Here is a 17,949-nt window from a genome sequence, read left to right on the forward strand (position 1 = left end):
GATGAAAAGGAGGTGGAAGTAGGAAAAAGGATCTGCCCCTTTTCCTCTGAATTCTGGCCATTGGGAGTTTTGCTTTGATGTTATCTTTTGTGTAAATTAGTACCCAAGAATCCACTAGACTGGCCAGTTAGGTGGTGGCATTGTGGCTGACCTGGTCTCAAATTTCTAGAGCGTTTTATAGGACTCTAGAAGTTATGATCCTTTATGCCTCTCTTCCAGGGGAGGATGAGGATCAGTATGAGCAGTTCATGCTGCCTCTCACGGCTGCCTTTGAGACTGTGGCACAGATGTTCAGCACGAACACTTTCAACGAGCAAGAAGCAAAAGTAAGGAAGGTTTCAGTTTTTACCCACAATTTGCAGTTGCAATCTCACAACATGGCTAGGAATCTTTTAAGCCAGTCTCCACATTTTGCTGTGTAAACCGCCTGAAGAATTCTTCCACAAAGCTGTAGCATAGCTAGTAATGATAAGCTTGCAAAAACTTGAATGGCTGTTCTGAGTGTGGAGAGGTGTAAATGGGGAAGGAAAACCCTTGGGGGACAGTCTGTATGCTGCATTAGGTTGATGAGACAGTCTCTTGATAGTGGGTAAGGTTCCAGGGCTCTCAGCGTTCTACTACATTTCTAAAGTCGATGAGGATTTACTGCCTGTGCAAGACTGTGCTGCTTCTGATGAAGGAACAAATAGTCTATTTTTCATATAACTCACAACTCCATTTTTACCCAGAGAACGTTGGTCGGCCTAGTGAGAGACCTGAGAGGGATAGCCTTTGCCTTCAATGCCAAGACCAGCTTTATGATGCTCTTTGAGTGGATGTATCCTTAACCCTCATATATAATTCATCCTACCACAGTCACCAAATGGTATGGAGATGTGTCTTGAGGTTGCTTTGGAACTGTGGACTTTACCCACTTGTCACCTCTGCTATTGGAACCTCTTGATGCTGCCTCAGCTCAGGTGATGGTTCTTTCCCTGCTCCCTGTGAATAGAGTCCCTGGCAGAGCTTTGGCTTATTCCCTGGATTGGTAGCCCACTTGATTTTTCTAATACTGACCCAGAAGCCCCACCTGTGTGTCTGAAAAATCAGTGACAGAATTTATTTCATTTCATGCATTTTTGTCCTGCCCATCCTCCAAGAATGGTATCCATGTTTCTTCCATCTTCCATTTTATCCTGACAGCAACCCTTTGAGGAAGGTACGGCCAAGCAAAAGTAACTGGTCAAAGGTTGATTTCATGGCAAGCAAGACTTTGGACCTGAGTGTATCTAGGCTAGTGCTGCTTTCTAACCTCTACAGAACACTGCTACCACCTGTTCTGAAATATGAGGACTTTGTAGCTACAGCAAAAAAAAAAGCAGCTAAAAGAAGAAAGCTCAGGTGTTGTTTAGGGCTTGAGATACCAGTGATGTCCCTGTAGAATTTTTATAGGAGGTGGAAGAGAGACTCTTTCCCCTTTTTAGCCTTATTATCTGCAACCTAAGCTGGCAGTATCAGAGATCTCAAGAAGTCCACTTCCACAGTAAACAGCCATGCAGTGATCTTGGCTGTTCCTGCTTTCACTGAAGTAACCAAAGAACAAAGTTTGTCTGTGCCCTGAGGGTGAGAACCTTGAAAAATTAGTGTTCATCTGGGATCTTGGAAGCAACGTGACTCCTTAGCTTCTGCCTCACAGCTACCCATCCTACATGCCAATTCTGCAGCGGGCAGTCGAACTTTGGTACCATGACCCAGCCTGCACCACACCTGTGCTCAAGTTGATGGCTGAATTGGTGCACAACAGGTAAGAGTATGAGAATCCTATCTCGCTTTAGTGGCCACTTCCTCAACAGGATGTAAATCAGCCATTCCTGTATCAGTCACTACCAGGTTGCAGGAAAGTTTTACATTAAAGAGGTTTTACAATCTATCAGTTATGTAGGAAGTGTAAATAGGCAAATTATTTTTGTTTGTGTATCAAAGCACATAAAGAACTATATAGATTTGTACAGCTTGAGTCTATTAATGGCAGTTAGCCATGTGAGCTTAATGGAAAGTCCATACTATCCCTCTTAGAACTAGATGCTAGAGGCAAGCATTGAAGGGCATGGTTCTCTCCATCTGTGTCTTTCCTGAGGTATCTGGCCAGAATAGGAGGATTTGTTCATAGTCTACTTCCTAAGGTGGTTTTTACATTCCCTAAAACCATGGGCTGTTCTGGTGAGGTCCCCTTTGTGCAGGGGTCTCTCAATTGCTGTAACGCTCCCACGTTGTGCTTTGGAGGGCTCCAGCTCCTGCTTTTTCCCCTCTTCATGCCTTTGCCAAGCCACAACTTCTTTCCTTTCAGATCCCAAAGGCTGCAGTTTGATGTTTCATCACCAAATGGCATTCTGCTTTTCCGGGAGACAAGTAAAATGATAACTACTTATGGTGAGTACAGAGAAGGAAACGGCATGCCTTTTCCTCCTGGTTTCTAAATTCACCAAGTGACAAGCAAAACAAGCAGAAAGGATGAATTGGGAAGCACAGCTTAATTTGGGAGAGACCAAACTCAATTGCTCTGCCATGGTTATCTAGCATTATTGTTCATGATCCCATTTTTTTCTTTCTGAATAAACCTGTCATTCATTATTCTAACACACAGCCACATATAATTTAAAAAGAGTAAACCTTTCAAAAAAGGGGAGCACATTATAAAGTAGGTCAGATCTTTCAGAGTTCTTGGAAGTTACTTACATCCAGAAAGATTTAAACTCATTGTATACCACAAATTCAGAAAGTTACCATTAAAACTGAGAGAATGCCAGCATTGGTAAGCAAGTAACTCAAGGGAACCATTAAAAGGCAGGAAGACTTCCTTTAACAAGTGGAACTTCTGCCCTGAGGAGGAGGATACACAAGTTCTGGTGAAACAAATGTAAATTGGTGATAAGGCAGGCAAACAAGAACTTGAGGAGCATATTGTTAAAAGGCATTAAGACAAAAGAATTTCTTAAATATATCAGACGGAAAGCAGCCATAGAAGCCGTCATATTGTTGGACAGCAGAGGAGCAAAAGGAGTACTAAAGGGACATAACTAACACCAAATGAATTATTTACATTGGTTCTTCATTGTGGAAGATGTGAAGTTAAACATTGTTTGGTGTGGAGGAAGTTGACAGTTTCATAATACTATACTTGGTGGCACACAGTGAACTTGAGAGGCAGTATATTCTGGAAAGTGCTGCTTCACAAAACACATGATAAATTTTTGGAACTTACACTCTCTAATCCACCTTGGGTCTCAGTGAGAAAAGTGGATTATATATAACAAGAAAATTTACTGCTGCATGATATATTGATGGCCACTAGCTTAGGTGGTGTTAAAGGCAGTTTAAACAAATTCATGAAAGATAGGTCTGAAGGAGGGTGCCTTAGGCTGGGTGAAGGTTACTTGAAGGTGATTGGTTCCACCTCAGCATGTCCAAGAACACCATGAGTTGAAGCCACACTTCATTTCCTGCTAACAGAAGACTGTTCCATTAGCAGCACAGAGCAGCCTGCTGAGCTCTCCAAGATGCTGCTTTTGGAGTATCCCTAGGAACAGTGGGTTGGATGCAGACTAAATGTTCCATCAGCAGAACAGAACTTTCCTGCCTCCCCTCTCCCACTGCAGCTCACAGAACTTGACAAAATGCAGGTGGAAGACCCCAAAGAGTGATATGCAGGGGAATCTGAGGTATAAAGGGAGAATCAGTGGAAATTGCCAATTTTAGTCTGGATTCAACCCAGTAAGGAGGGCCAGATTAGGAATCAGTTATAAGAAGTGTGGAAAACTGGTTTGGATCCAACTCCATATTTCAGGAAACCAGTTTCTGGAGAATGACAAGAGGAGGCTTTAGCTTCCGTGCCCTTTTTGTGGGCTTTCTAGAGGCAACTGGTTAGCCATTCTGGGAAACTGGGTGGTGAACTAGATGGACTTTTACTGTGATCTACCAAGGATCTCATGATGATCTGAAGCAACACTATTGCATTTTTGGTTCTGAGATGTTCCAGCATACTCAATAACAATTTACCTTTAATTTCCCTAATAAGACCACTTCTTAATAGTGAGATCAGCATTACCTGACATATCCTTCCTCTTCAAATGCTTCTGCAGGAAATCGAATCCTAACCCTTGGGGAGGTTCCAAAGGATCAAGTGTACGCCTTGAAGCTTAAAGGGATCTCCATCTGCTTTTCAATGCTGAAGGCTGCACTAAGTGGCAGCTATGTCAACTTCGGTGTCTTCCGTCTGTATGGGGATGATGCACTTGATAACGCCTTGCAAACTTTCATCAAGCTCCTGCTTTCCATCCCACACAGTGATCTTTTGGTAAGATGGTACAACAGCCATCAGATCCCAGGCTGGACCCCCGGCGCCTCAGATCAGGCCCTCTGAGTCCCCCCACCCACTTTTTTTTTCCTTCTGGAGCTGCCAACCACCATGAAATTTTATAAAGTGGGAATATGCGCAAGTGTCATGATTTTTAGTGAATACACAACCTTTCCAGTTTACTTTTCCAATCAGTTCCTTTCAGTTTATATGCAGAGCTGTGGTACGGAGCATGCCAAGTTTGGGATCTTACAGGAAGCCTCTGTCAGTATCTTCCTTCTGGAGTGGCTCTCTGGTGTATTTCCATACCTACAGCTTTGGCAGAGCTATCTATATTCAAAGAGCCAACTGAATCCTGGCCTTTGTGTGCCTTTGTACCCATGAGGGGCAAGTATGGCAAAGGGCTACCATTTGTGTGCGCTGTGAGCTACATTTTGACTAATGGATAAGAGCAACTAGAATGAGCTGCTTAAGCCTGCCCTGAGAAAGATACTTGGGCAGCAAGGAGGAAAGTGGCCTTTGATCAGCAAGTTCTGTGCTGTTCTGTATATATAAAGGGAGCCACATGCCTGGTAGAAATGCTTCTTGCTGATGCTCATCTTTCCCCTAGAAGTTTCTCACTTCCTAAATGCCTACTAATCTTTAAGTTCATAAGAAAGAGGCTCCAAACACCTCTTTATTTGTTGGAGCTTCACCCAAGGACAGGTGTCCAAAGACTGAAGCTTCACTCCAAGGACAGGTGCTGCCTTCATCTTTATAAAGTTCCTGCACAGCTAGCAGGGAATAGAGACTTTAAAAAAAAGAATCCCCCAAATTAAGATCTAATGTAACAAATGTTAGCAGTTGTGATGCAATAGCTGGCCTCCTTGCTTAGACTCCTAAATGAACACAAAACTGCATCTGGTTCTCTGGAAGAAATTGGGGGAGACTTGGAAAGCTCTGGCTTCTGAAAAGAAACACATCAAGACTGACATACTGCACAGTTGTTTGTATGGTTCCTGCCTGCAGTTAGCATGCAGTTCTAGTATGCCAGAATGTGCCCTCTATCCAAACACAAGACTGCTGGCAAAGCCACTGAAAGCCACTCTTTTCCCTCCCTTCTTTCTCTTTGCAGGATTATCCTAAGCTCAGCCAGTCATACTATTCCTTACTGGAGGTTCTCACCCAAGATCACATGAACTTTATAGCTAGCTTGGAGCCTCATGTAATCATGTATATCCTTTCTTCCATTTCGGAAGGTCTCACAGCACTAGGTGAGTATGCATATTCTTTTTCCCTCCCAGTGTGGTCTGAGCACAGCTAAGGCTCTGGGGAACCTTGAAAGATCAAATGGCAATGGTGAAATGGGACAGCTGGAAAAATATAGGAAGACCATACTACCAAAGTAACAGTGTCTTGCTGAATGCACATCTCTGGCTATCCCTGTTCAGAGGCATTAACACCACCTGGCTGTGCAGCAGAAGCTCAAGCCTACCAGTGGTGCCCAGATCATGGCTATTTGGGTCAAACACTGATCTAAAATGTTTTTTAAAACTTGTGTTTTACATATTGCATTCTTAAGGTCCTAAAATCAATAAACTCCAACAAAACTACAAAATTCAACAAAACCCCATGCAATAAGACTTTTTTAAAAGCAGCAGTATTTGGTGCCAGGTGGTAGAAGACATTCCACAAACAAGGCAGCCTTCAGAGAATGCCCTGCTCTTAATGACCACTTGCCACACACATAAAGGTACATGGAGCAGGGCTTCTGGTGCTGCTTGTAACTATTGGGCAGGCTCTGTGGATTTGGTTTCTGGAAGAAGTTGTGCATCTTGTTGAAACTACTCCACTTCTCCATGGTGGCACAGGCAGCACCATGGATAGGTATTATCCTCTCCCACAAAAAAGTTAGCCATTCCCATCAGCTTCAGTTGCTTTGGTTAGCTGGCATGGCTTTTGATTAAAGGTTGCTATTTCCCATAGGTATGTTCACAGTGGCTGTTTTCTCTAACCTGTTCTTGAAAATGCAACATAATGCTTGTACAGCCAACACCTAGTACTGCAAGCTACCTGATGTGCACCTATTTTGAAATCTTAGTACTAAAATGTCAGTTAACTAAGTGTAATACCTCTTAACCCAGTCATCTTCCAGTTCCCTCATTCTCTCCCATTTCATCATCCGCACTTCTCTTCATCTTTACCAAAGGATTAATATTTTAGAGTGTGTTCAGTCTACTTCTGCACAGATGGCTGTGTTCTGGAACATTCCCTAAGAGACCCTTCTTTCATACTTGCTCCTCCACGAGCCCCCAAACCCATCTCAGAATTCAAAGAACAGCATAGCAACTATGAGAGGAGATGTGCATGCGCTGTAGTGGATTGCAGCAGAGGTATGCTGGTGCACATCTCGCCTGAAATGGAGTTGAAATTAGCAATTTGGCTGTCTTCACTGAGTCTTTTAGCAACTGGGTGCAGTGGAGCCCTAAACATCCCTGGTCCTGTGTAATGCTGGCATTATCCCACTCTGCCCCTCTTTCCTGTCCTCATAGACACCATGGTTTGCACAGGCTGCTGCTCCTGCTTGGACCACATTGTCACCTATCTCTTCAAGCAGCTCTCCCGTAGCACCAAGAAGAGGACTGCCCCACTGACACAGGAGAGCGATCGTTTTCTGCACATCATGCAACAGCACCCAGAAATGATCCAGCAGGTAAGGGCTTGACACGTAAAGCTGGCTGCAAGGAACGGTGATCTTTGGGGGACTCCCATGTGGCTTCCAAAGCCTTAGCAGATCAGTCTTACTATGAGCAGAAAGTCTTTCTGAGAGAATCACAAAATACAAATCAACACCCACCCACCCTTCGTACATTTTGCTACCTGCTTGTATTGTTTCCCCCCTGCTTATTCAGTGCATGCTTGAGCATGGTGGGTATTCTAATTGGCATATGACTAGATTTGCAGTGTACACTGTCAATAAGGAATCAATAAACCATTAGAGAGTTTTAAAAAACCCTCTTAAGTGTGATATCCTCAGCAAGAGAATCAGTATATGGAATTGCTTAGTGTATTTGTACAACTCCCTCACAGTGCTCATTATGGTCTTTTTTATATGTTCAGGGACGCACATCCCTTGCACAGCCACCAGTTCATTGCAATAATATAGATTAAAGCACATTATACTAATCAATACTAAGCTAATACATAGTAATGGCTTGTATTCTGGGTGAACTTTTAAACTTTTCATGAACTGTTTATGCATTTTTTTAGTGTTAGGTAACTAAAACCAGTATGCTTTAATCTTTTGACAGCTAATTAAAATTAGTAGATTCCATCTAGATTAATGTTTCTTTATCAGAGACTGGACCAATTGTGATCTAGTATCTTAACTCTTCCTGTCGTTTCTCACAGATTTATGGCTTTGTTTTGCAAGTTAGCTATAACGTCATTTTTTGTCTAATTAGAAGGTTACGCAATAGAAATTATGAATATTCAGTGAAGCGTTAAACCAGTCATAGTTTGCTTATGCTATTACGTGAAAAGATCTTAGATATTTGCATATGATAACCTATAAAACATGCTAATCTAGATAATGAGTTAGATCTCTAATTGGAAGAGATCTCATGAAGATTAAGTGAGATTCTTATTTTTGCAATGTAGGCTATGAAAACCTTAATGCATTTCATAAGAACTTTGATTATTTTTAAACTTAAGAGTTAGTTAGGAAATGTTAGCAAATTTAATTTTGATTGCCTTTCTGTGTTCTATTTTTGTAGGACTTATATTAATAATCATATATTTTTAACTACTTGCTTCATTAAAAAATACTGTATTTTCAATAAAAGAAATAAACTCTAACAAGTGTCTGAGTACTTTGATTAGAAGCGGAAAGCAATAAAGAACCTTTTTACAAATAAATGTACTGATAAGCAAACAGTTTAAAGAACAATGTTGCTTGACAGGTCTTGAACTAATTGCTGAACACTATCCAAAAGAAAAGATAAAATCTTTAATTTGGAGTAGTGGAAGCTTAGTTAAGACACAGTCAAGTGAGCCTATTACAAGTTGCTAAGCATGAATGTGGACTGCAACTTTTTTCTTTACAAAATAGGATTCCCTAAAATTAGCAGTGATACAGCAACTGAAATGATCTTGTTTGTGCCTTCCAGATGCTGTCAACAGTGTTGAATATCATCATTTTTGAGGACTGCAGGAACCAATGGTCCATGTCTCGACCTCTGCTTGGTTTGATACTGCTCAATGAAAAAGTAAGTCTTCCCTTCTGCATTGCTTCCTAAGCCTTGCTTCCACCCACACAGCACCCTTGTCTCCAACAAAGGTGGTCCTCCACTGCAGAATGCATCCTTCTAGTGCTAGGAGTTTCCATTCATCCAAGACCAATACAGCTCAGTGAGCCAAAAAGCACTTCATGCAGAAATGAATGCTACACAGCAGATCACCTCTGCTAGAGTCAGAGGGGCAGAAACTAGACTTGGGATCTATGCTGTAGCTCTTCCAGAGTGTTCTGGAAGTGACATTTCCTTTCAGCGCTCAGTCCTCGAATGGCTAACTGTATATCCCTTTCTCTCCCCCCTTCTGTTTTCCAGTATTTTTCAGACCTAAGGAACAGTATAGTGAACAGCCAGCCCCCTGAGAAACAGCAAGCCATGCATCTCTGCTTTGAGAACCTCATGGAGGGTATTGAACGCAACTTGCTCACCAAGAATCGTGATAGGTCAGTATCTCCTGTATGTCTGCATCACTGCAAGGCACAAGAGCTAGCAGCTCACCAGGATGCTTTGCAGGGGCCACAGAAACATTGAAGTCTGTTCTCCCAGGGCCTCTCTTGTAAAAGCAGCTCTGCTAGAAATCAGTTGAGGTTGTGAGCTGCATGGAGTTTCCTGGACAAGGATTTGCCTCGTTCAGGATTCTTATTTAAGGATGGTGTTCTGCATGTACTCCACCTTACAAGGGTTTGCACACAGTATTTAAAAGATCTTTTCTCTTTTTGCCACACAAACTCATTTCATTGAAATAGAAAACCATTTCCTAGCAAGCAGTGCCCAGATCAGAAGAATTTATCATGATGCTAAAGCATCTAATACAAGTTCCATGATGCAGCCTAGGAATTGAAAATGCTTAGCCTAGCAAAGTTGTTTTGAGAAATGGAGGCGAAGGGGAAATGTCAACAGTTTTCTGATCTTAGAAGAAACAATTACTGACCTTGCCCACTTTGCAGACAGCAAAAAAGTAATGAGCAGATTTTGACTTCCCACTTGTACAGAGAGGCACCCTGGAGTTTTACACCTACATGTCAACCAACAGCAAGATACACTGAATGCTGAAGATATCTTTCTAATTGTAAGAGCAGTTCAGCAATGGGAAAAGCTACCTGGGGATCTGTAGAACAATCACATTCATAAAAGGCTTGCAAGAACAATTAGATGGGTATTTTAAAAAGCTACCTTGTACTAAACCAGACCATTGCCCTGTCAGTCTCCGTACTGTATATTCTGACTGACAGCCATTCTCCACAGTCATTCTTAACACATGCTACTAAAAGATCCTTTTACAGTTGGAGCCACCAGTTGCTAAGCATTGACTGTACAAGGGATTGAACCTGTGACTTCTTACATGCAAAGTGTGTGATCTGTCATTGTCTCATCAACTGGTTATAGTTGGCATGATTCTGAGTCCAAAGTTCAGACTTTCAAAGAGTTGGGGGTCTTTTAGAAAACACTAGGGAAAAAATAAGATGAAGTGGGATAAAAGTAGCATGAGTAGAAGCAAGTAATAGTTCTCCAGTGGTCCTAGGAGTGGGGCAGTCCTTACTTTTGGGGTATAGCTGCTCCTCTCCGAAGGCAGAATCAGTCAGCTGATTTTGATCCCGGAGGGGAGGGGCTTGTCCCTGGATTCACCAGTCTTTCTGGCCCTGCCATCCAAGCAGGGACATCTTCAGCAACTCTGCAGAACGCAGCGATCCTGATGAAGAAACTGCCAGAGATGAGCTGGGCGTGGCAGCGTGCACCTGTAATCCTAGTACTCAGGGAGGCCAAGGCCACAGGCAGTGCGGAGCTCACAGGGGAAAGGAAAGGCCCTACCACCTACCCCACCCCCATTTAGCTCGGAGTGATGGCGAGCATTAGAGCCGGAGGTCCTTGGGTGGATTCTCTTAGGTTACACAGCCACAACTGCAAAACTCCACCGAGGTTCTTCCTTTGGGTTGGGAGGAACCCCCTCTCAGATGGCCAGAGGGTGTGGTGTTTGAGTCTGCGGTAGCCTGTTGTACAGACCAATATTATCGGGAACTTCCTCAGGCTTGGAAGGAGCAGCCTCCAACAGCAGCAGAGGACCTGCTCCAACCCTGGCAGCCCCAACGGAACCCGCAGTTAGGCTGATTCTGTGGGAAACGGGGGCCACGAAAGGAAGGAGGGAGGAGAAAAGAGTAGCAGAAGCCTCAGAGCCAGCTCACCCTAAATAAAAGGGAGCCCTCCTTTGTTTCTCTTTCCTTTCAGCCAGGACTTGTGAGGTGCACTTTCACTTTCATTTCTCCTTTTGGTGGGAAAATTTCTGATGGCAGAATGTCAGCAAAGGCAGGCCTAGCCTCCTCACAGGCCTCAAAGAGCATAAGCATGCGGCCTAGACTTTCCAAACTCTCAGGCCTCAGCCCCTTCTAGGCCTCTCAACAGGCCAATGAAAGAGAAATGCCCAAGAGCCTGGATGGCAGAATGTCAACAAAGGCAGGCCTAGCTGCCTCCCAGGCCTCAAAGAGCATAAGCCTGTGGCCTAGACTTTCCAAACTCCCGGGCCTCAGCCCCTTCTAGGCCTCTTAACAGGCCAGTGAAAGAGAAAAAGCACAAGGGCTTGGACCCGTCAGGCAAGAATGCCTGGAAAGTTTTCTGCTGGTGATATGTCAGCAAAGGCAGGCCTAGCCTCCTTCCAGGCCTCAGAGAGTGCAAGCCTGCAGCCTAGACTTGCGCAACTCTCAGGCCTCGGCCTACTCCCGGGTCTCTCAAGAGACAAGTGAAAGGGAGAAGGTCTGGGGTTTGCATCCACCAGGCAAGGAAGCCTGAAGTGAGTTGCTGTAATAATGTGGTTAAGTGCTGAGCCTTGAGTCATCACCCTGCTGGTTCGAGTCCCATAATTGCTTGAACTTGGGGGCTGACCTTGGGTAAACCAGTCTCAGTTACCTAGAAGTTCTGGGGGAAGAATGATCATTCTGACCTTATCAAAGCACCTGACTTGGTTAGTCCAGGCAAGCCAGATCTCATCAGATCTCAGTACCTTCAACAGGGTTGGCCTTGGTTAGCAATTGGATGGGAGACCTCCAAAAAAGACCAGTGTTGCAGAGGCAACTATGACTGGATGACATTTTCCACCACTAAGGGGAAAGAAATTACATGCCCCCTATTTACATCGTTGCAGCCGTAGTTACTATTTAACAAACTGGCATGGCCCAGGATGGAAATAAGGGATTCAAAGCGGTCCTGAAGGCACACCAATAGTCTAGCAGCTAGACTCTCAGATGGGCAAGAGAAGTATTCCAGTGTGAGGGTCTGACTCCAGATAGGTAAAAGGATGCCCCCCCCCAAAAAGGAGGCAAGGGCCATTAAGAGCACATATCTCAGTTGAGCCTTCAACCTGAGTACTCCGAGCTATCAGTTTTCTCCCTCAGCCAAGAAAGGGGGGCTGCTAAAAGAAGGGAAAATTCCCTAGCAGGTCTTCCTCAGGAGCCATATCCTAGAAGGGGCTCCCTAAGATGATGAGGATCCTGGAGTCTTCTCCCTTAAGGACTAAGGGGTTGGAGAGAATCCTCCCTAGAATCAGGAATAACCCCATCAGGGATTCTGGCAAAACTAACTACACTTACTTCCTTTTCCCCCTAAGTCTTATATGTTAGTTCTAGGGGTTACTGAGAGGATCAAGCTGCCATTGGTGGATGATCTGGTAACCAGCCTGCCATCTACTTCTGTGCTGCCTGTTGATAAGGACGGACTATCTAGGATTCCAGCATCAAGTGGTTTGAACTGGCTACGCACAGAAAATTGGAAGTTTTCACTACATTCTTCAAAGCATTGGTGACAGCTCCACTCCTTCCTAGAGTCACATTCTCTCAGGTCTCAGACCTGGCTTCAGTGAGCAGTAAACTCCTTTAAAGAGCCAAAGAGCAAAGCTAAGAAAATAGCCCCAGCAATATGTTATGCTGTGGGCAACTAGAACCATGGTTTTTCAGGTAACCTGGCACAACACTTAGCTTAGAAATTAGAAGCCAAAGTAACCGTGGTTCCTTTCAAAGATATCAACCTGTTTGGGGAAACTCTGAATAAAGGAAAGTAGACCAAACATCGAGAGGAGGGTAGTACCTTCTCCCTCAGCAATTCCAGTCAGAATCCTAAAGGGCCAAAGAAGGGAACTCATTGTGTTTACACCAAGGCAGCAGGTGTGATGGTATTTGGGGGATGCTTACAATGCTTGGCAAACTCTTGGAAGCCAATAATAAAAAACAGGCGGGTGTTGGATACTGTGGCCAATGAAATTCAGTTCTGTGCCACCTGGTCCCTTTTCCTCTACATCCAAAGGAATTTGGTCAAATAACATAGATGCCTAGGAACAAGAAGGCTGGAATGGAAAGGCTAAAATTTGTCAACTGCCATTCAGAAGAGAGATTGTCTGACTTCCATCGATCTCTCAGAGGCACTTCCAACATTGAGCCCTTTCCTTTGAGCTGAAAACGCCACCTAGGGTGTTCATCAGAATCCTAGTAGCATTGATAGCATGGCTAGGCCGCAGAGAGTGGCTCCTTTCCCATATCCAAATGACATCTTGACCTGTGCATTTCAGAGATGCCTGTTGCCATACCATGTGGTGTTAGATCTCAAGAGGTCCAAGATAGTTGACTTGCCAGAGATCCTCAAACAGGAAAACAACGTGGCTGTACCTCATTCAGTCCCGTGAGGATGTCCCACTCAGGGAACCAGAGAGAACAGTGATGACCATAGATACATCTTTGGGGATGGGGATCCCACACCCAAGGAAGAATGGCATAGGGCATCTGGCTGAAGGACAAATGATCAACAGGGTAAACCTTTTGGAACTCGGAGCCATCAGACACAGTGTGGTAGAATCTCAGAATCTTCCCACAGGTCACTATATGTTTATACAGAGGACAACTCTGAGGCGGACTGGCTAAGTCAGAGAGTTATGAACCAAGCAGAATGGATGCTATCCAGAGAGATTCCCCAACTGATCTACCACAGTTTTTGACAAAGCGCAAGAAGAAGAAACCCTCAAACCGTAGGGATAGATGATGTGAGCAGCAAGCTGCCTTCACACGTCCTGTATGTCTTCCACAGTACAGCTATTGCACAGAGCTGTTCAGAAGATCACACAGTAAAGTGCAGAAGTGATGCTAATAGCAACCTTCAGGTCCAGAAAGACATGGTCTCAAAACCTGAAGAATCTTTCAAGCATGGATCCCTGGCACCTGCACTGAGGGAGGGCCCATTGATGCAGGGATCAATATGACACCTCTGACAAGCCTCACAGTGTGGAGGTTGAACTCAAACAACTAATAGGGTTGGACTAAGCAGAAGGTCAATGTAACCTTTAGGGGCTAATTAGGGAGTTACTATCTTTCAAGAGGGGATGAAGAAAAGTTTTTTATCAGCACCCTTAGACAACAGGTAGTGACCATCCCAACAATTAGGAGTTCTAGGAAGGGACGTTCCCTTATATATCACCTTCATGGCAATGGATTCTAAAAGGGGACCTCATTGTCGAATCTTCCAAGAATTCGCTGTTTTTTCCCCACGTGAAATCTTAATCTGGTATTGAGAGCATTATACAAAAGATGCCTTGAGCCTATGACCTCATGTCCCCTAAAGGAACTGACCTTTAAAACCATCTTTTAGATGAGAATAAAATCAGCTAGACAACTGTCAGAATGGCAGGCACGAGCAGTAGATAGAGATCCATGCCCTTTCCTCCAAGATGGTGGAGCAAGTTACGAACAAAACTAATTTTTTTCCAAAGGTGAACTCCATGTTTTCATAGGACAGGAGAGAGAGTACTTCCCTCCTTCTAACCTAATCCAAAGCACAGGAAGAGGAAAAAAACCTCACTTCCTTGATATAAGTAGAGATGTGAGATTCCACTTGGGCAGGAATAAACAGTTTTTCACAAGTCTGGGACGCTAGTTGTGTGTTTGCAGGAAGTCCTCCTTGGGACAGAGAGTGTCCTTTTCTTGACTAAGTAGGTAAAGCAGAGGGTACATAATTCTGGCATGTCAAGCCAGAGGTCTGGGGATGCCCATAGACGTCAGGGTGCAGTCACTAAGTGCACTAAGTCACTAAGTGCACTAAGTGCCTGTCACTAAGTGACACAGGCAGCCTATAAATCCTTTAGTCGTTAGAAACAATTGATAAGGTGGTCACATGGAAATCAGTACATTCTTTCATCAAGAAATATAGATGTTGTCCTCCCCAGAGACGATCTTCAGCAGGAGGGTACTACAACACACCCCCTAGGCCTGGAAGCCAGACTACCCACCCTGGGGCACACTGCTCTTGTATGTCCCAAAAGTAAGGACTGCCCCACTCCTAGGACCACTGGAGAATGGAAGATTTGTATTCACTTACCATGAAGCTTCCTTTCTCGGTGGTCCAGAAGTGGGGCGGTCCTGCCCACCCAAGTTTCTTGTGGAGCGGCTTCTAGGATTGGATGAAGAGTTAGGATGATAGTCTTCCTCCCAGCGGATTCAAGGGAGGGACCTTTCTATTTATTTTAAAAAATATTGAGGGGTTATTTTCCCTCTTGGTATCATGATGGGGAGTCAAGGTTTGGGAACAGACTGGTGATTCCAGGGACAAGCCCCTCCCCTCCGGGATCAAAATCAGCTGACTGACCCTGCCTTCGGAGAGGAGAACTATACCCCAAAAGTAGGGACTGCCCCACTCCTGGACCACCGAGAAAGGAAGCTTCATGGTAAATGAATACAAATCTTCCATTCTGGGCAAGGTCAGAAAGTGTGCAGGGAACACTAATCAAAACCACAATTTCACAACCATTAAAAAATCTGGTATAAAAACTACTTTTCAGTCATAAAGGCTAGAAACATGAGTTTCCCAGACAACAAACGGATCTCTTTCAAATAATTGCTTGGGGAGACTTGTGAAAGTGCAAGATTGGTCCTGTCATTTTGTGTGTCAAGGGCTTTCCTCATACAAGATGAAGGGTTCCTGGTAGCCCCTTTATTATGGACAGAACAAAAGGTGTAATACTTTTTATTAAGAGCGAGCAAAATAACACAAATCAGTGTGCAAGCTTTCAAGACCTGCACATTGCTTTGTATTGTCTTGCTTAATCTTTTAAAAACCATTACATGGCTTTTGGGTCTTCCTTTGAACCACTGCAACTATCTGCGATCTGTAATGGAGTGTTTTTCAGCTACACTAGGTCTTCCTAACACAGTTTTGGCTTGACTGTTTGGCAGGTTTACGCAGAACTTGTCTGCATTCCGTCGGGAGGTAAATGACTCTATGAAGAACTCCACCTATGGGGTAAACAGCAACGACATGATGAGCTGACGTCTTGTGAGAAGGCTCTCTCTGGCATGGCCCAGGGAGGTTAACTTTTCCGATGGAAAGACAAAAGGGCATTTCTGATCCCTGCTGGTCCCTGGGGCTAGGCTGCAGGAGGAGGGGTTGTAAAAAGTTCACCAGGGCAATGGGGGCTTGCGTTTCCTTGGGGAGGAGAGATGGGAGTTTAGCATCTCCCTGTGTGAATGTCAGAAAGGAATCCCAGTGTCCTGCCGCAGCCTGCCTTGTATAAACATGTACATTTTTTCATAACATTTTGAACAAGGTTTATATTGACAGTTTAAAAAAAAAAGTGTGATTGAAATTTTTACAGAGTTTAGTGCACCAATGCTGAAGTGAGGGTTGTATGTGAGTGAGGAAGCTGTGTCTCCTGGTCGCCTGCAGTGTTACTGGACGAGGGGGTATGAAAGTGCAGAGTTCTATTTAGTGACAAGTGTAGAGAGGCAAAGTGTAAAATTCCAAATGTATATTTTTCTTATACATCCCTTTAACATAATCCTTCAGCCCCTCCTCTCTCCCCCTTGTTGTTAGGAACTCAAAGCCATGCCATGCTCCATGCTACTCCCAAGAGTGTGTCCCCCGCCCCCCAAGAAAACCTCTTCTGCTTACCAGCCATAGAAAGCCTGAGCTATGTCTCAGCCTCTTCCTCAGCCCATTGCACCAGCCTTTCTCCCTTCAGTTCATGTGAACTTCCTTTGTTTCTCAGCTGCTGGGAAATGTGTGAAGAACTGGCTGGGGGAACTGAGCTCGTTTCTGCCCCATAGAACTGCTTGTCTTGCATCCCCAGCCATGGGCTTCCTCAGAGGCTCTCCGTGCACTGTCTATACTGATCACAAGTGACTGTCTGCATTGAGAACAGTGGGGCTTGATGTAGGCTGCTACAGGGAGGGTTCTAATGAAGTCAGCCTAGCATGATGTGTAACAAAACCCCTTAAGATAAGTCCACTTTTCCCCAATACTGCAACCTTATCATCATCAATGTTTTGGATATTTAAATTTTCTTAAAAGAAATGATTGGGGGAGGGAGGGGAACCTGTTTGCCTTGTACTTTTCCCACTCTTCTTGCTGCTAGTTCTGTGCACCCCCTAGCCCAGCTCTTAACCTTGTCTGGTTTCTCTTTCCAGATAGCACCACCTCAATTTTATTTTTTGTTCTTTCCTCTGGCGATTGTGTGTTGGGTCCTTTTTGCGTGAGCAGATTGCTGGATGACTTGTAAGGGTGTTTGCTGCATACAGTGTAAGCATTGTGGCTGCAAATAAACTTCAGTGGTTTCTACTGAGAAGTGTGGAGCCATGCTAGAGTTGTTACTCTTGTGTGATTTGAACCCATGGCACCAGGGCCATGTTCTAGATGTAGTTATGGCTGCACACACAGTGACTACCTACCAGCCAGTTAATAATAATAGTAACAACATTCAATTTATATACTGCCCTTCAAGACAATTTAATGCCCAGAGAGTGGTTTATAAAGTGTGTTGTTAGTATTCTCATGACAATCACCCTGTGAGGTGGATGGGGCTGAAGAGAGCTCCAAAAAGCTGTGACTGACCCAAGGTTTACCCAGCTGGCTTCAAGCAGAGGAGTGAGGGATCAAACCTGGTTCTCCAGATTAGTCCTGCCACTCTTAACCACTACATAACTGGCTCTCTCAGCCATAACTACATAACTGGCTCTCTCAGTGGTACAAAACTCTAGAATATGCTTGTTCAGTTCTGCTCATTTAAGTGGATCAGTGGAGGGAAGGCCCTAGAAAATACATTTCAGGTGTTCAGAGGACTGCCTCTCATGCTCTTTCACACCTAATTTGGTTGAAAATCGTAATTCAAACTACATTGGATTTCTAGGTCTCTTCCCTTATATTTTAGAATTGAAATTATCCTCCCTTTTCATAGACTAGAATATGACTTACAGAGCAGATCTTGAAGCAGTTCGTGGCTGATGTCCAAACATGAGCTGTTACCATGCAGTTGTTAAAATTCAAGAACAAGCATTGAGGCTGTAAGGAAGAGGTGGGAGAACAGTTTTCTTGAGGTCCATTACT

The 17,949-nt window shown here is 44.1% G+C and overlaps 1 protein-coding gene across 1 annotated transcript in view; it reads left to right on the forward strand.

Annotated features, from left to right (window-relative positions):
• The window catches only part of XPO7 (exportin 7), an 85,799-nt gene extending 68,616 nt beyond the window's left edge, over window positions 1-17,183 (forward strand). The window contains exons 19-28 of the mRNA XM_054998076.1: window positions 220-326; window positions 729-817; window positions 1,676-1,783; window positions 2,327-2,409; window positions 4,119-4,333; window positions 5,448-5,586; window positions 6,865-7,025; window positions 8,482-8,580; window positions 8,920-9,047; window positions 15,804-17,183. Coding sequence (XP_054854051.1) covers window positions 220-326; window positions 729-817; window positions 1,676-1,783; window positions 2,327-2,409; window positions 4,119-4,333; window positions 5,448-5,586; window positions 6,865-7,025; window positions 8,482-8,580; window positions 8,920-9,047; window positions 15,804-15,897 — 1,223 coding nt within the window. The 3' untranslated portion in view covers window positions 15,898-17,183. The remainder of the gene's footprint in view (window positions 1-219; window positions 327-728; window positions 818-1,675; window positions 1,784-2,326; window positions 2,410-4,118; window positions 4,334-5,447; window positions 5,587-6,864; window positions 7,026-8,481; window positions 8,581-8,919; window positions 9,048-15,803) is intronic.
• Window positions 17,184-17,949: the final 766 nt, after the last annotated feature.

Source organism: Eublepharis macularius, chromosome 14, assembly GCF_028583425.1.
Source record: "Eublepharis macularius isolate TG4126 chromosome 14, MPM_Emac_v1.0, whole genome shotgun sequence".
NCBI classification, from domain to species: domain Eukaryota; kingdom Metazoa; phylum Chordata; class Lepidosauria; order Squamata; family Eublepharidae; genus Eublepharis; species Eublepharis macularius.